Source organism: Muscardinus avellanarius, assembly GCF_963383645.1.
Source record: "Muscardinus avellanarius genome assembly, chromosome: 10".
NCBI classification, from domain to species: domain Eukaryota; kingdom Metazoa; phylum Chordata; class Mammalia; order Rodentia; family Gliridae; genus Muscardinus; species Muscardinus avellanarius.
The window spans coordinates 61445242-61464033 of record NC_137796.1 but is presented as its reverse complement, the minus strand read 5'-3'; the positions used below and the strand labels follow the sequence as shown (position 1 = coordinate 61464033).

General features: G+C 52.9%; 1 protein-coding gene across 1 annotated transcript in view; it reads right to left on the bottom strand.

The window, feature by feature from the left end:
* Positions 1-18792, bottom strand: part of PRR12 (proline rich 12) — a gene marked incomplete at both ends in the record, with an annotated part of 46391 nt that overhangs the window by 27445 nt on the left and 154 nt on the right. Inside the window, 5 exons of the mRNA XM_080702374.1 lie at positions 6761-7197; positions 10542-11205; positions 12484-15797; positions 15882-16043; positions 17246-17358. Coding sequence (XP_080558500.1) covers positions 6761-7197; positions 10542-11205; positions 12484-15797; positions 15882-16043; positions 17246-17358 — 4690 coding nt within the window. The remainder of the gene's footprint in view (positions 1-6760; positions 7198-10541; positions 11206-12483; positions 15798-15881; positions 16044-17245; positions 17359-18792) is intronic.

Below are 18792 nucleotides of genomic sequence, written 5' to 3'. Positions count from 1 at the left end.
CGATCCTCCAGTCTTAGCCTCCTGAATGCTATGATTACAAGCATGCGCCACCACACCCAGTTTTTTTATTTGGTCCTGGGGATGAACCCAGGGGCCTCTACCTCCAAGCTATACCTCTGACCTATTTTATAGTTTATTTGGAAACAGGGTCTCACTAAGTTGCTGAGAACCTCACTAAGTAGCTGAGGTTGGCTTCAAATCTGTGCGATCTTCCTGCCTCAGCTCCCAAGAACTGGGATTACAAGCATGCGCCACCACGCCCAGCTCTTTTGTTATTTATTTATTTATTTATTTATTTATTTATTTATTTATTTTTGATGGTACTGGGGGTGGAACCCAGTGGCTTTTCTACCCCCGGGCTATACTCCCAGACCTATTTTTACATTTTACTTGGAAACAGGGTCTCAGTAAGTTGCAGAGAGCCTCACTAAGTAGTTGTGGCTGGCTTCGAACCTGCACGATCCTCCTGTCTCAACCACCCAAGTACTGGTATTACAAGTATGAGCCACCACGCCCAGCTTGTTATTTTTTGTTTTTTTTTGTTTTTTTTGGTGGTGATACTGGGGTTCCTGGAAGCCCTTCTACCTCCGGGCTATACTCCCAGACCTATTTTATATTTTTGAAACAGGGTCTCTTACTCCAGCGCAGCTGGCTTCAAACCTGCGCGATCCTCCTGTCTCCGCCTCCCAAGTGCGGGGATTACAAGCGTGCGACACCACGCCCGGCTGTTTTTTTTGTTTTGTTTTTTTTTTTTTGGTGGTGCTACTGGGGGTGGAACCCCGAGGCTTTCTACCTCCAGGCTGTACTCCCAGACCTATTTTATATTTTTTATTTGGAAACAGGGTCTCACTAAGTTGCTGAGAGCCTCACTCACTAAGTAGCTGAGGCTGGCTTCGAACCTGTGCGATCCTACTGTCTCAGCCTCCCAAGCGCGGGGATTACAAGCATGCGCCACCACACCCGGCTGATTCTGAAACAGGGTCTCACTAAGTTGCAGAGGGCCTCACCTAAGTAGCTGAGGCTATCCATGAACCTGCGATCCTCCTGTCTCAGCCTCCCAAGTACTGGGATTACCACCGTGTGACAACATGTACAACTACTTTTTAAAAAAAGACTGTAAAAGCAACAACAAAAACAACACACCAAAAAAAAACAACCAAAAAACAAAACGTGTGGCAGAGATTCTATGTGGCCTGCAAACCCTGAAATATTATCTGGTCCTTTATAGAAATCTTCTGCCGAGTGCTATCCTAAAGACTTGCCCAAGATCACTGAGAGGAATAACAACAAATGTTTGGAGACACCTGCTATGTGTTACCCGCGGTCAGAGAACTGGCCCAGCCCTGGTACCCGAGTCCCGGCCACACTGTCTATGGGTAATACTGATGTGATGCCCTAGTGGAGGAACATAAGGTTCAAGGAAAAGGGATGCCTAGCCTGGAAGTAGCCAAGATTCAAATCCATCAGGTTACCCATGTGCCCGCCCTGCCTCCTGCCAAGGAGTGAGCTCCAGAAGTCTGCAAACACGGCTCACACCGGGGCTCTGTGTCCCCCATCACAGCACACACTCCAGTTGTATTTTAAGCATCAGAGTCCTCGCCTGGCCCCTTCTCCTGCCCCGTGCCAGCTGGGAAGTGGTGTCAGATGGCTCTGGCTCCAATCCCATCTTGGCACGGCCAGCTGATAGACACCCTCTGAATGTACATGAACTTCCTCATCTGTACAATGGGATGAGGAGCTCAGCACGCCAGTTCCCTGTGCATTTAACCCAGCGCTGTGTGCAGCACCACCGGCTGCTGTACTTGGTGTCTGACCAGAATAGGTGGCCAGCAAGTCTGGAATGGGTCTCCACCTGCAAAAACCTGGGGAGCTACTTGATTTCTCTGAGCCTAGGTTTCCTTCCTTATAAAATAAGGCCTGGAGCCAAGTGTGGTGGCGCACGCTTGGAATCCCAGCATTTGGGAGGCTGAGACGGGGAAGGATCGCCATTTATGGACAGCCTCAGCTACTTAGTGAGGCCCTTTGCAACTCAGTGAGACCCTATTTCAAAATAAAGAATAAAAAATAGGGCTGGGGGTGTAGTCAGAGGTGGAATGCCCCTGGGTTCCATCCCCAGTACTGAAAAAAAATTAATTAATTAATTTAATTAAATATGTCAGGCATGGTGTTGTACCCTTTTAATCTCAGTACTTGGGAAGCTGATGCAGGAGGATCCCAGGTTTGTGGCCAGCCTCAACAACTTAGTGATGCCCTCGGCAACTTACTGAGATCTGTTTCAAATGAAAGAATAAAATAGAGCCGGGCGTGGTGGTACACGCTTGTAATCCCTGCGCTTGGGAGGCAGAGACAGGAGGATCGCGCAGGTTCCAAGCCAGCCACCAAACCTGCGCCAGCCGCGCTGGCTTAGGAGACCCTGTTTCCAAATAAAAATGTAAAAATAGGTCTGGGAGTGTAGGCTGGAGATAGAAAGGCTTCCAGGAACCCCAGTACCACCAAAAAAAAAAAAAAAAAAAAAAGAAGAATAAAATAGGACTGGGGTATAGCTCAGGGGTAGATGCCCCTGGATTCAATCTCCAGTACCACACAAAAAAACAGGGCCTGGAGGTATAACTCAGTGGTAGAATGCCTCTGCATTCAAGACAGTACCAAAAAAAAAAAAAAAAAAAAAAAACCAGACTCACACTTGTAATCCTAGCATTTGGAAGGCTGAGACAGGAAGACACCCTCAGCTACTTAGTGACGCCCTTTGCACTTCAATGAGATCCTGTTTCAAAAATAAAGAATAAAGGCTGAGCGTGGTGGCACACGCTTGTAATCCCCGCGCTTGGGAGGCTGAGACAGGAGGATCGCACAGGTTTGAAGCCAGCCTCAGCTACTGAGTGAGGCTCTCGGCAACTTAGTGAGACCGTTTCCAAATAAAGTATAAAATAGGTCTGGGAGTATAGCCTGGTAGAAAAGCCTCTGGGTTCTACCCCCCAGTACCATGAAAAAAATAAAGAAAGAAAGAATAAAAAATAGGGCTGGGGTATAGCTTGGAGGTAGAATGCCCCTTGGTTCCATCCTAATAATGAAAAAAAAAAAAAAGAGAGAGAGTACCAAAAAAAATAAAGATAATCATAGATAAAAGTTCAAGATAGTTGGCAGTGAAGGCTATAAAACACCATGAATATTCTTAAAGCCATTTAAGTGTAGACTTAAAAGTGGTTAAAATGGCCAATTTCTAGCCAGGCCCAGTGACACACACCTATAATCCTAGTACTTCCTAGGCTTAGACAGAAGTAGCAGACATTTGAGGCCAGCTGTATCAACTTAGTGAGACCCTTAGAAACATAGTGAGACTTCACTTCAGAATTAAAAAACAAACCAAGTGTGGTGGTATACAATTGTAATCCCAGTACTTGGGAGACTGAGACAGGAAGATTACAGGTTCAAAGACAGCCTCAGCAACTTAGATCCTTTTTCTTTTCTTTTCTTTTCTTTTTTTTTTTGCAGGTCTGGGAATGGAACCCAGGGGCATTCAACCTCTGAGCTACACCCCTACCCTACTTTTTATTCTTTACTTTTTTTTTTTTTTTTTGGTGGTACTGGGGTTCCTAGAAGCCCTTCTACCTCTGGGCTACACTCCCAGACCTATTTTATATTTTTGAAACAGGGTCTCTTACACCAGCGCGGCTGGCTTCAAACCTGCGCGATCCTCCTGTCTCCGCCTCCCAAGCGCAGGGATTACAAGCGTGCGCCACTACGCTCGGCTATTCTTTACTTATGAAACAGGGTCTAAGTTGTAGAGGCCCTCACTAAGTAGCTGAGGCTGTCTGCAAATTGTGATCCTCCGATTTCAGCCTCCCAAATGCTGGGATTACAAGCATGCGCCACCACATAGATCCTTTTTCAAAACAAAAAATAAACACGGCGGAGAATATAGCTTGGAGGTAGAATGCCCCTGGGTTCAATCTCCAGCACCAAATAAAATGTAATGATAACATAGGGAAAAACATGTTAAGTTCACGCTACAAAACACACCTAAGAATAAAGTTCAATAACAGTTTACTATCTTTATAATTAATTTATCACAGAATTTCGCCATCTGTATTTCAGAAGAGATTTAATTCAATGGGATAATACACCAAGGGCCAAACATTGATCCTAGCCTGTAATCAATATGCACTCAATGACAGTGATTGAGATGGAGATGGCCTTAGTACTTTGGTACCATCACAGTGACAGCAGCCTGTTGACCTACTGAGCACAGACTCTGCCATTCCCTGGTCAAAGCTGGTCACCCCCAAGCTGGGCGTGGTGGTGCTCGCTTGTAAACCCAGCATTTGGGAGGTGGAGACAGGAGGATCGCGGTTCATAGACAGCCTCAGCTACTTAGTGAGGCCCTTTGCAACTCAGTGAGACCCTGTTTCAAAATAAAGAAGAAAAAAATAGAGCTGAGGTGTAGCTTGAAGCAGAATGCCCCTGGGTTCCACCCCCGGACCACAAAAAAAAAAAAAAAAATCTGGTCACTCCCCTAATCTAGCCCCTATCACATTAATCCTCTGATACAACTCCATGTGTCCCATGAACCGAGCACAGCGGAAGGTCAGCAGACTCTCTCAGCAACATGCCAGGCATGAAATATCTTTGGTTTTGTAAGCCAGCTCTAGTTGGCCATTTGTGTGTGTGTGTGTGTGTGTGTGTGTGTGTGTGTGTGTTGACACGTAAATGGCTGGTGTGATAGTAGACACCTGTAATCTCAGTATTTGGGAGGTTGAGAGATCCCAGCTTGAAGGCTAGTTTCAGCAACTTAGTGAGACCCTATTTCAAAATAAAAAACAAAAAGAGCTGGGTATAACCAGGTGTGGTGGCGCACGCTTGTAATCCCAGCTTTTGGGAGGCTGAAACAGGAGGATCATGGTTCTCCGACAGCCTCTGCTACTTAGTGAGCCCCTTTGCAACTCAGTGAGACCCTGTTTCAAAACACACACTTGTAATCCCAGTACTTAAGAGGCTGAGACAGGAGAATTGCAGGTTCGCGGACAGCCTCCTTAGTGAGGCTCTCCATAACTTAGTAAGACCCTGTTTCAAAATAAAGAATTAAAAAAGGGCTGGAGGTATAGCTCAGAGGTAGAATGCACCTGAATGCAATCCCCAGTACTGCAAAAAAGAACTGGAGTAGTAGTACACACCAGTAATCCTTGTACTTAGGAGACTGAGACAGGTTTGAAGGTTCCAGGACAGTCTCAGAAAGTAAACTCTGATCAACCTAGTGAGACCCTGTTTCAAAACAAAAAATAAAATAGGAGGTGTAGCTTAGAAGTAGAAGGCTGTTGGGTTTGATCCCCAGTGTCAGAAAAAAAAAAATTTTTATTTAAAAAAACAGTGTGTTGCCGGGCGTGGTGGCGCACGCTTGTCATCCCCGCGCTTGGGAGGCAGAGACAGGAGGATCGCGCAGGTTCGAAGCCAGCCGCGCGCGCTGGCTTAGGAGACCCTGTTTCCAAATAAAAATGTAAAAATAGGTCTGGGAGTGTAGCTCGGAGGTAGAAGGGCTTCCAGGAACCCCAAAACCACCAAAAAAAAAAAAAAAAAAAAGTGTGTTGGATTAGGCATAAGGACTAGAATTTGCCAATGCCTGCTGTAGACTAACTGGAAGTAGAGAATGGGCTAGTCCAGGCAGCTCAGATACGGCCAAATCATGACCATTCCCCAAGTATTTGCAATTAAGTGTACAGTTATGTATATTTATAGGTGTGCCTATCAATGACTCACATTCCCACCAAGACAGCCTAAATCACAACGTCGACTCCGTTAGCTTGGTCCACATTAAGAGGTCTCTAAAGCCAAGTGTGGTGGTACAAGCCTGTGCTAGAGAGGCTGAGACAAGAGAATCCTAGGTTCAAGGCCTGCCTCGGCAACTTAGCAAGATTCAGAAATGCAGCAAAAACCCTTTTTCAAACTACAAAATAAAAGGGCTAGGGGTACAGCTCAGTGGTAGAATGCCCCTGGATTCAATCACTAGAAAAAAAATAAAAAACAAAGTCTTCCTATTTTCATCAGCCAGGCTTAGTGGCACACACTAGTAATCTCAGTCCTTGAGAGGCTATTAAAGGAGGATTGCAAGTTTGAGGACAGCCTCAGTAATTTAGCAAGACCCTCAGCAACTTAGTGAGACTTTGTTTAAAAAAAAAAAAAGGGGGCCAGGCGTGGTGGCCCACACTTGTAATACCAGAGCTTGGGAGGCGGAGACAGGAGGATCACGCAGGTTCAAAGCCCCTTGCTTGTTTAAGAGACCCTGTTTCCAAATAAAAATATATGAAAAAAAAATTAGGTCTGGGAGTGTAGCCCAGAGAAGGGTTTCCAGGAACCCCAGTACCACAAAAAAGGGGGGGGGGGAGCTTGGAGTGTAGCTCAGCAACAGAATGATTTCGAGTTTAATTCTCAGTACCAAAAAAATAAAACAAAGTTCATAAAACTCCGGCATCATCTAGACCCCTAGCAACCACAGCAACTACGCTTGATGCGCGCTGACAGTCTTATTTACTGGTAACATCTACACACACTGGGACATTCTGAGCTCTCCACAGCCTCTGTCACAGCAAACTGTCCCAACTGGTCACCTCTCTGGAGACGGTGAACTTGAGGGGGCCCCTGGCAAGTCCTTCTAGGCCATCACTGTACCTGCCGTTCCCAACACAGGCCTGTCACTCAGCAGGCGCTCAACAAACACTTACAGAACCGAATCCATTAGGCCCAGTTTTGTGGCAAGGCCAGGACTCACCTTGAGAGATGGGATGTCCTCAGCCCGGATAACAAACTCGTCTCGTTCCCGGAAGATGCCCTCGCCACCGCTCTCCCCAGCCTCCTCATCCGTCTCCCCGCACACGGCTGCTGTCTCCTGCTTCTTGGCCAGGTGCAGGGGCCGGGCGTCTGGTGGCTCAGGGTCTTCTGGGGATGGGGCGGCAGCGGGCTCCTCGGGAGGGGCGGCAGGTGGAGCAGCAGCTGGAGGGGGTGGTGGTGGCGGTGGCGAGGGCACAGCTGCTGGCGGTGGCGGTTGTGCTGGAGGTGGGGAGCTGGCCACGGGGGCCACTAGCGGGGGTGGTGAGGGCAGGGCTGGCGCAGGAGGCGGTGGCGGCGGGGGTGGTGGTGGAGGCTGCGGCTGAGGTGTGGGTGCAGGAGGCGGGGAGGGTGGGGGTTTCTCCTCCAGCAGCGGGGGCTCTGAGGGAGAGAGGGGCTTTAGGTCCGAGGGCCACTCACCATCCCTGGCGCCTCTCCTCTTGTCCTTAAGCACCTCTGCCCATGCTACAGCAGAGTCCCAAGGCAGGGGGACACCCTTTCCCAGCTCCTGAAACCTGTCTTCTACCCCTAACTCCCTTTTCAGTCCTGAATCATCCTGTGAGCCCTCAAAGTCCTTTCCCGGCTCTTAACTCCTCTGATGTCCCCCAACTCCTAAGATGTCTACTCTAAGCCTGGACTTTTCCCTTTGAGGGTCTGACACTTCGCCCTGCATGTTCCCTAGTCTAGGGACTATCATTGCACACCCCTTTCTTCTTCTTCCTCCTCCTCCTCCTCCTCTTCTTCTTCTTCTTTTTTTTTTGCAGTATTGGGGATGAAACTTACAGGCATTGTACCTCCGAGCTACACCCCCAGCCCTATTTTTTAATCTTTTTTTATTTTTCAAACAGGGTCTCACTGAATTGAAAAGGGCCCTGCTAGTAGCTGAGGCTGTCCGCGAACCGCGATCCTCTGGTCTCAGCCTCCAGAATGCCGAGATTACAAGCATGCACCACCACGCCCATCTGCATACCCCCTTTTACCAACTTTCTTCTTTTTTTTCTTTGTTTTTGTACAGGGGATTGAACTCAGGGATATTCTACTTTGGAACTACACTATCAGTCCTTTTTATTTAGTTTTTATTTCAAAACAGGGTTTTAGCCGGGCATGTTGACGCATGCTTGTAATCCCAGCATTTGGGAGGCTGAGACAGGAGGATCATGGTTCATAGACAGCCTCAGCTCCTATTTAGTGAGGCCCTTTGCAACTCACTGAGACCCTGTTTCAAAATAAAGAAAATATAGGGCTAGGAGTGTAGCTCGGAGGTAGAATGCCCCTGGGTTCCATCCCTGGTACCACATACAAACACACACAACAAAAAACAAAAAACACCAGTTTCCAGAGTTTCACTCAATTGCTGAGCTGGCTTTGAACCTGCTATCCTATCTCAGTCTCCCAAATACTGAACTTTACATCCAGCCATATATATACATATACATATACATATACATATACATATACATATACATATACATATACATACATTTACATGTATATATGTATACATATACATACATTTACATGTATATATGTATACATATACATATATATACATTTACATCCAGCCATATATATACATATACATATACTGGGAATTGAAAGCCAGGGGCATCCTACCTCTGAGCTATAACCCCAGCCCTATTTTTTATTCTTTTTTTTTTTTTTTGCAGTACTAGGGATGAAACCCAGGAGTATTCTACCTCCGAGCTACACCCCCAGCCCTATTTTTTATTCTTTATTTTGAAACAGGGTCTCACTGAGTTGCTAAGTGCCTCACTAAGTAGCTGAGGCTGTCCATAAATGGCGATCCTCCCTGTCTCAGCCTCCCAAATGCTGGGATTACAAGAGTGCGCCACCACGCTCAGCTTTTATTCTTTATTCTGAAACAGAGTCTCACCGAGTTGAAAAGGGCCTCACTAAGTAGCTGAGGCTAGCCACGAACCTGTGATCCTCTGTCTCAGCCTCCCGAATGCTGGGATTACAAGCGTGCGCCACCACGCCCGGCTTCTTTATATTTTATTCTGAAACAAAATCTGGCTCAATTGCTGAGACTTGCGCCTCAAACCTGTCTCAGGCTCCAGGTGCTGAGATTCCAGGCTTGTACCACCACCACACCCTACCCATTCCCATCTGAATGTCCCCTTTGAGTCCCAAAGGTGTTTGAATATCCTCCTGTAACTTCCTAAAACTTGCTACTTCTCCAATACTGTGTCCTCAGCCATGACCTTCCCAGCCCTTCTAAGGCTCTCTCCCATCCTTGACATTCTTTCCTACCACATTCTTTCTCTCTTTCCCCCCCCCTCTCTCTCTCTTTCTCTCTCTCTTTCTTTCTTTCTTTCACCCTGGGGAAGGAACCCAGGGACATTCTGTATCTGAGCTATACCCCCAGATCTGTTTTGATCTTCTCTATTTGGAAACAGAGTCTCACTAATTAGCTGAGGCTGACTGTGAACCTGTGATCCTCCTGTCTCAGCCTCCCAAATACTGGGATTACAAGCGTGCGCCACCACGTCCACGGCCACATCTCTCTCTGCCTAGAACCCTCCGGCACTTCCCATCTCTTTTCCCAGCCCAATGTCACTTTACTTCTTGCCTTGCTTTAATCTCCAAAGATCTCATTCCCTAGGATGCTTCTGAGCCCTCAAACCTCTTTTGTGTGTGTATGCACAGTACTAGGAACTGAATTTAGGGGCATTCTATCTCTGAGCTACTCTCCTAATCCTTTTTTACTTATTTTTTCCTTTGAAACACTCTTGCTAGGTTGTTGAGAGCCTTGCTACATTGTTTTGTTTTTTTTTTTTTTTTTTTGTGGTGGTACTGGGAGTGGGAACCCAGGGGCTTTCTACCTCCGGGCTATACTCCCAGACCACTTTATATTTTATTTGGAAACAGGGTCTCACTAAGTTGCTGAGAGCCTCACTAAGTAGCTGAGGCTGGCTTCGAACCTGCGTGATCCTCCTGTCTCAGCCTCCCAAGCGCAGGGATTACAAGCGTGCACCACCACCCACCACCCGGTTTGAGCCTTGCTACATTGTAGAGGATGTCTCAGCCTCTCATATACTGGGATTACAGGTGTGTGCAACCATGCCTGGCTTATATTTTATTTTGAAACAGGTCTTACTAAATTACCATTTGCTGTCTATGAATTTATGATCCTCCCATCTCAGCCTCCCAAGTACTGAGATTGCAGGTATATGCCACTGTACCTGGCTTCAAGATCTTTCTCTAATTATACGTAAAAGCCCTTCTCCACTGCTTCTGTTCCCATTGATGGCCCTTATAAACTCAGGGGCATTCTACCTCCGAGCTACAGCCCTAGTAGCCCTTTTTATTTTTTCACCAGCCATTGCTAAGGCTGGCCTCAAAACTTTGATTCTGCTGTCTCAGACTCCCACGTACTGGGATTACAGGATGTACCACCACCTTCCTGCCAATCACTGACTCCTCGGAGACCCTCTAAGGCCCCACATCCCCTACAAGTTTCAAACTTCTTTAGTAGCACCCAATCCATCTCTTATAACCTGTCCTGATCCAGCATCCTCCAGGAGCCAGCTTTCTACCCCTGCTAGTCCACTCATCACCTCTAAAAATAAAATGCTTCCTCCTAGACATTTGTGAAATTACCTTTACATCATATACAACTTGACTGGAACCCCTTAAAAAGTACATAACCTGCACAACTATATCTACAATCCCTGCCCCACTGGAGTTACCTTCTTGGAGCTCACCCGGGGTGCCGTTGCTGTTGGCACTAGGGAGCCCAGGCAGTGGGGGTGGCCCCGGGACTGCAGCTGCAGTAGCCAAGGATGGCCCCTCTGGGGTGGAAGTGTCCTTAGGCCCGGCGAGGGGTGGGTCATCAAGGGCCGAGATGGCTGACGAGATGCTCTCCTGGAGATCCCGGTTCTTGGCCACAGAGTCTTCCTCGTCCGAGGAGAACGAGGGCAATGTCTCGAGGTTACGCTTCAACTCCTCGTCCAGCCGCTTGCAGGGTGAAGGGCAGCCGAGCCCCAGCCCCTCGCTCTCTGCCGCCTCCAGCGCACCACCCAAGCCAAAGGCGCCAGCAGGCGGGGGGTGCGGCACACTGGGCGCCGTGGGCTGGGGCTGCAGGCCTCGGGCTGGCACGGAAGGTGGCATGCTCTTTGGGGGGCTGAGTGGTGGCGTCAGGCCTGCCTGGTAGAGCGGTGGGTGGCGCTTGCCTGACTTGAGGAAGTCCAGGAAGGAGGCCATGAAGCCTGACTTCATCTCCGGCTGCTTCTCCTCTACCTCCTTGATCTTGGCCTCAATCTTCTCCCGCGTCAGGCTTGAGTCCAGGCTGTTGTGGTCGGTGCCTGCCATGGCATCACCTGACGAGGCTCCCAAACCCTCACCAGCCTTGGGCACGGACAATTTGATCTAGACAAGAAAGCAGTCAGGAATCAGGGCCCCAGCACTCCTCCCCAGACCCAGGAGTCTAGGCCCAGTCTTCCTCCCCAGATCCAAGGAGTCCAGGCCCCCTTTCCTCATACCTCATAGTCCAGACTCAGTCCTCCCTCAGACCCAGGAGTCCAGACCCCAGTCCCACCTCACTTAAGACTCCAAAGTCCAAATTCCAGACTGCCCACCTGTGGAGCTCTAGAATTCAAGCCTATGGACTCTTCTGGAAGCAGGACAGGGCTTTCGTTCCTCTGAAGATCCACTGACCTCTATGCCCACTACTCTGTGTAGTTCAGCAGACTCTCTTGCCAGGAATGAAAAATCCTGGCTTGTTCATCCTTACGAACCCACACCCTAATCCCCTGCCTCCTGCTAGGCTTTATATAGGAAACATCTGCAGATTCCTCCCTGGGGGTAATCCTGGCACTCCAACCCTCAGACCATCCTCCTTACAGACTTTAGAAAGATAAAAACATGCCGGGCGTGGTGGCGCACGCTTGTAATCCCCGCGCTTGTGAGGCGGAGACAGGAGGATCGCGCAGGTTCGAAGCCAGCCGCGCACGCTGGCTTAGGAGACCCTGTTTCCAAAAATGAAAATGTAAAAATAGGTCTGGGAGTATAGCCCGGAGGTAGAAGGGCTTCCAGGAACCCCAGTACCACCAAAAAAAAAAAAAAAAAAGAAAGATAAAAACATGTCAGGCATGGTGCCGCACGCTTGTAATCCCAGCATTCGGGAGGCTGAGACCGGAGGAACACAGTTCGCGGACATCCTCAGCTACTTAGTGAAGCCCTCCGCAATTTAGTGAGACCCTGTTTCAAAATAAAGAATAAAAAAAAAATAGGGCAGGGGGTGTAGCTCGGAGGTCAAATGCCTCTGGGTTCCATCCCCCCAAAAAAACACATTTAAAAAAAAAAAGGATAAAAACATATCCTCCCAGCCGGGTGTGGTGGCACACGCTTGTAATCCCCACGCTTGGGAGGTGGAGACAGGAGAATCACGCAGGTTTGAAGCCAGCCGTGCTGGCTTAAGAGACCGTTTCCAAATAAAAAAAGCAAAAAAATAGGTCTGGGAGTGTAGCCCGGAGGTAGAAGGGCTTCCAGGAACCTCAGTACCACCAAAAAAACAAAACAACCAACCAACATATCCTCCCTCCCTCAAAGCTCAGAATCAATAATGTATGTGACCCTCAGTCCTTTCCCTGCTAAGATTCAGGTATCCCAGCCACAGGGCCCCCACAACTCAAGACCCCTCCTTACCTTCAGTGGTTTCAGGGGCTCCAACCGTGTGGCCCCTGCCTCTTCCGCCTTTCTGCCCCTTCCTCTGCCTCGGCCCCTGGGCTTCTTGGCCCCATCAGTGAGTGTGGAGGCCGAGGCTGGCCCAGTGGTGGTGGGGACCTCCAGCGGGCGGATTCGGGGTCTCCCCCGGGGCCGGGGTGGGCCATCACGCTTGGCCTTAGTGGGCTTGCGGCCTCGGCGCCGGGGCCCATCAGGGCCGGGGTTGGGTGGACAGAAGTCAATGTCACCCAAGGGTGAGAGGGCTGGCCGGGAGCGGCAGCTGGACACCAGGTCAGGCAGGCGCCGGGGGTTGAGGCGGATGTCTGCAGGCACATCGGCCTTGTCCTCGTCTGCCTCAAACTCGTACTCCTGGGCATATAGCTTCTTGGGGGTCTGGAAGGGTGGGTCACGGCGCCGCAGCAGGTGGAAGGAGGATGTCTTAAGCAGCTTCTTTGGCTTGGTTGAGCAGAAGATGGGTGAGGTGAGGCCGCCCTTGGGCTCGGACGCGGGTGGTGGTGGTGGAGGGGGAGGCGGGGGCGGGGGCGCTGCCTGGTGGGGCCCGCTCTGGATCAGGCCCAGCGGCTCTGCGTTTACCGTGGAGGGCAGCTCAGGGGGCTTATTGGGGTCCAGGCCCAGGCCCGGTGTGTCAGGACCGGCTCCAGATGCCCGGCCAGGGCAATAGGGCCCATAGGGGTCGTAGGCGGGGGGCCCAGGAGGTGGGCCAGCGCCAGCCTTGGGATCCCCCTCGTCCTCGGGTGGCCCAGCCTTGCCATAGTCATCAGCTGCCCCTCCACCAAACATCTCCTCCATGGTAGGGAAGAAGCTGCGCTCCTCATCCTGGAGCAAGGAGTCGGGGAAGCAGATGGAGGTGAGAGGCACAAAGCGCGGGGCCTTGGTGCCTTGCGGGCTGGGGCTCCGATAGGCCCCCGCGGGATCCTTCCCCTCCGAGTTAGGCGGGCCCACGCCGGTGTCACCGGGCCCTGGGGGCAGGGGCTCCAGAGCCCCAAGCAAATCCTGCATGGCACCTGGAGGTTCCAGGCCCTCCTCTGGCCGCAGACGGGGGCTGGGAGCCGCAGGCTCCAGGCCATGGCCACGGAGGTGGGCCTCCAGCTGGAGGGGCATGGGGGGTGGAGGCGGGGGTGGGGGCGGAGGCGGCTGAGGTGCCCCATCACGCGCGGCTGGCTCAAGGAGATGGACGCCAACTTTGGGGGCACTGGGAGAAGGGCTGGGGGCATGGCTGAGGACTGAGGGGAGCAGCTGGGGAGGAGGGGGAGGCAGCACCATTGGGAGGTCAGGGCCTCCAGCCTCCAGGAGGAGGCCATGGGGGGTGGGTTGGGCAGGCTGGCCCGAGGGAGGCGGGGGTGGTGGACTCTTCTGCAAGAAGGCCCCCAACTCCTTGGCACCTGCTCCGTAGTGGACGACCGATGTGGCCAGTCCCTCAGGGGTCTCGCCACCCCGTTCTGGCCCTTTCTTCTTCTCCTTTAGCCTCCCCAGGCCTAGCTCGAGGGCTGCCGTGGCACCTTCATCCAGGCTGGCGCTGGTGCGGATGACACTCTGCAGGTGGTACCTTTGGGGGTCTTCCTTGGCCAACTCATAGGGGGTGCCTGGTGGTCCACCGGCTCCGCCGCTCCCCCCAAGTCCTTTGGAAGCATCTGTCGCCCCGTCCTCGCCCACTAAGCCATCTGCCCCTGAGGTCCGAGGGGGGCTGGGTGCCTGCAGGAGGTGCTGGATAAGGAATTCCTCATCTTCTGTGCGCTCGGCTGGGGGACCTCCAGGACCTGTCAGTAGCTCAGAGCCATCTCCCTTGCCCTTGTAGCCACCAGCTCCAGCCGTGTAACTGCCGGCTCCAGGGGGCGCCAGGAACGGGGCTGAGGCCAACACTGAGCTCAGGTATTTGCCAGGGGCTCCAGGAGAGCCTACTCCAGGCGGACGGCCAGTAGCAGGTGGAGACTGGAGAGGGCGGATTATGTGAGATGGGCTGGCCTCCCCACCGCCTCCCAGGGAGCTGGGTCCCCAGCCGCCTCCATGGCCAGAGAGCGCTGGGGAATGGCCAGTACTATAGCTGAGCGAGGGGCTGGCTGTGGGCAGCCCCTGGGAGTGGGCAGCTGGCCCGGGGTATGGCTCACCCTGGACACCATACAGCTGTCCCTGCAGCTGATCTGGAGAATAACTCTGACATGTGGCTAGGCCAGGAGGCGGGGGGCCACTTGGGGGCTGTGGGGGGCCTCCTGAGTAGCTGGGGCCTTTGCTCAAGTCCTGTGCTTGACCCCCTCCAAAGCCCTGTCCATAGGCCTGGGGTCCCAGGAGCCCTTGGGGCTGACCTGGGGAATAGGCCTGGCCCCCCGCCCCGCCAGCCCCAGAGGCCTTCCCAGTAGTGTAGGCTGCCGCTGGCCCACCGAGGCTCTGGCATTTAGGCGTGGCAGTGGAGCGAGGTGGTGGGGGCCTGGTGGCACCCCCAGCAGCTGCTCCATAACCACCTTTGCCCGTCTTATAACCAGGCGACTGAATGATGGGTCGGTAGCCCCCACCACCACCCCCAGCCCCACCTCCCCCAGCCGCCTCAGGGCCTGTGGCCCTGCCTGATGCCCCTGCCGTGGCTCCCCCAGGGCCAGCCTTGCTGGGTTCACCAGCACCTGGAGAGGGTTCCCCACCACCCAGGGGGCTGCAGGCCAAGTTGGCCCGATGGCCCATGGAGGGGTAGCTGCCTCCGCAGCTCAGATAGTGCTGGAGGGCATGGGCTGGTGGGGGGGGTGGCGGGGGCTGTGCGCTGGCTGGCCGCTGGTAGTGCTTGATCACGGTGTCCTGGCGGGGCAGGGCCCGCTCTGGGGGTGGTGGGCCTGGGGCAGCCCCTGAGAAGTTGTAGAGCTGAGGGGAAGATTGTTCGGCGGCGGCAGCAGCAGCGGAAGAGGAAGCCAGTAGATTGAACTGGGTTGGGAGGTGGCGGGGAGGTGGAGGCGGGTCTGGGGGCCCTGGACGGTAGGGGGGAGTCTGGGCTGGCCCAAGGCCAGCAGGCCCTAGGACACCACCCCCGGCCAGGCGCTCAAAGCCCAATGAGGAGGGCACCGTGGGTGCCTGTGAGGGCTTCAGGTGCAGTACATCATGCGGGGACAGGAGCCCATTAGCGGGTGGACTGAATGGAGGATCCTGGAGGCTAAGGGACGAGGGTACTGGGAAGGGGCGGCTGCCGAAGGAAGCCGGGTGCTGGTAGGCCGATAGGGCAGAGGAGGATGGAAAGGTGCTCGAAGCCGGTAGAGCGCCCGAGATGAAGAGCTCCGTGGGGCCTGGTGTGTGCATGGCTGGGGATGATGGAGAAGACCATAGGTCAGAGCCAACCACAAGCCAGCCCCACCCTAGCCCTGCAGGGCCAACACTGAGCTTACCTGTTTGCCAGGAAGGGCTCCGGAACTGGGAGAGGAGAGAGGAGGCAGAGGGGCCAGGCTGGGGGCCCCGGGACTCCAGGGCCGAGATGAGGTTCATGACGGAGGCGTCGGGCCCTGCTGAGCCCGCGTGGTGGAGGCCAGTGTCAAAAAGTCCAGAAAGACCTGGCCAGAGACAGGGGCAGTCAGCTAGGTGGGGAGCAAGGCACAGTTGAAATAAAGAGAGAAGAGGCCAAGTGGAGTCAGGGGAAGGAGCAGAGTCAACAGACAGGAACAGATACACAGAAGAGAAGATGGGCAGGACCAAGCTGTGTCAGGGCTGAGGGGAGGGCAGGGATAGAGGTGGCACAATAGAGAGGATGGCGCAGGATCCAATCATGCTGGCAGGGAGCCCACAGAGGAAAGGGTGGTTCAGAGGATAGAAAAATGTGGCCAGTTGTGGGTGTGCACACCTGTAACCCCAGGTCTTGGGATGGCTGAGACAGGAGGATCACAGGTTTGAGGCCAGCCTCAGCAACCTAACAAGACTCTCTGCAATCTAGTGATACCCTATTTCAGAATGAAAAATAAAACAGAGCCAGCAGTGTAACTTGGAGGGAGAATACCCCTGGATTCAACCTCCAGACCCACAAAAAAAAAAAAAAAAAAAAGTGGGAACTAAAAAAAAAAAAAAAAAAAAAGAGTCTTCAGTAAGGGCAAGGGAAGTGGCCAGAGAACTGTGGCAAGTCCATCAAGGAAAAATCATTGGACCACTGTGATTTCAAAAGGGCCCCAGAAGAAATCAAAGGGTGGGAGGATCCAGAAAAAAGATAAAGGGGAAGATAGAGGAGCCAACCAGGATGGTCAGGAGTCAAATTGGACAGCACAATCTCAACGCTGGTACTGGGGGGGGGGGGGGGTAGGATTAAAGGAAGGGAACCAATCAGAAGCGTGGGAGAAAAGGCCAAAGGGGCAAAAGTAAAATAAGGTACTGGGCAAGTCGAAGAAAAAAGGGAGTAGGGACTTTGGAGCCAATCCGGAAGAAAGAAATCTGAGGGCAAAGGAGGCAGGAGGATAGGGCGAATGAAAGGGAAAGGCTCATGGTGGGCTGGGGAGAAGCGGAAAAGCCTGGAAGAGAAGGTGGGATTTGGGGGCTGATGGGACAGAGCCAATTGGAGCAAAAGGGGCGGAGCCAGGGAGAAGGCAGACGAATCCGGCGTGAAATTAAGCAGCAACCAGCAGCTTCAGAGACAGCCAATCAGAGGAGAGATAGCAAGGGGCGGGCCAAGACACAAGGCACGGCCAATTAGGAGGGGTGGAACTTTCAGCAGCCAACCAGCTGTCTTCGAGGGAGGGCCAGGCCAAGCCGGGCGGGACAGGGGCCGTACCTGCCGGGTGGTGGTTGGTGGCATAGCTTTGCAGTGGGTGGGGGGCCGCATAGGCCTGGCGGTGCAAGATGTCCGTCTCGGGGTGTGAGGTCCTGGAGCTGCCATAGACCAAGCTGGGGGCAAAGGGGAGGTGTCAGAGTGTCCTACCAAACTGCCCTCTGGGAAGGGACCTAGGAAATCCCCGGGGAGCTGGGGGCAACCTTCCAGTCGACGAGGGGGTTACCCCCAAGGAACCTTGGGCTCTAAAGAGAGAAGACCACCTAACTAAATAAAGAGCCATAGAAATGGCCTCCACTCCAGATCCCCAGTAAGTAGAGCCCCGATAATCTTGCAGTTACAAACATAGGCATGCACACAGAGACAAACACAAACACACAGGACAGGGTACAAGTCAGAGGAAGTTCCAGAGTTGAAAATGTGAAAGGAGCAAACCTCCGCCCCAGCCACCCGCACAGGGACAGCGGTGATAGAGACCGTGGGAACAACCTCAGGGGTGCATTATCAGCTCCCCCACTGGAATGGCATAGGCCCTGTAGTGATGCAAACCAAGTAAGGGGCAGGAGGTAGACTGTTCTCCAAACGGCAGGGGTAGGAGTGGGGAGGGGCTAGGGTCCGGGAAAGTACCAGGTACAAGTGTGAACATGAATACCGTCCATCCCCAGGGGTTGAGGTTCAAACGCATGGGCCCATGCAAAGTCAGGTATGTGTGCAAACGAGTATTCAACTCACTGGTGGGGAAGAAAAGGTACAGAAGGAGGAATCCCACGTGAGAAACCCTGACACGCTGGGAAAGCCAGGTGTGGGAGGGGCTCGGGGGCAGGTGAAGAGTGAGGGTGTAACACTGATAAGCAGCAGGAAAGGGGCAGATTCACAGGTGCACACGCTGAGATTCACACACACACACCCACACACACACACACACACACACACACACACACACACACACCCGGGAAGCGTCCGACTCTCCACATGCAACGGCCAAGAGACTCAAGAGGACAAACACTCCTCGCCATCAACTAGGATTCTCTGCCTTTTGGGGTGGGGAGTTAAAGGGGGCGTGTCCCAGATGCCAGACCCCCCCCTTACACACACAGAACCCTATCTTAAGAAAGGGGGCGGGGCCCGTGCCCACTCTGCGCGCGGAATTTCTGGGGGGGGGGGCGAATGGCCCAGCCTCGCGCAATCCCGGAACAATAGGACCTGGGAGGGGGTGCGCGCCCCCCAGGCCTGCGGTTTGATTCTGCTTCCCTTCCACCTTTGCAAGAGCAGAGCCAGGGGCGCAGGGAGGAGGGGTCAGCAAGCCGGGAATCCAAGGATGGAGGGAAGCCCAGGCCCTGCTTCGCCAGTCCCTCCCACCTTCCCAAGGCCTTCCCGTCCGAGATTGTTTTGCACCCCTATTTTCCCGCTGCATTTCTCTCTTTGCAAGCCAGATCTGGCTTTAGCGGAGTTTGCAATTTGCAAACTGGGGCGGCGGCGTTGTTACAAACCGAAGGCGGCCGCTCCCTTGCAAGCCGGAGGGGAGTTTGCAATGCACGCGTCGCCGGGCG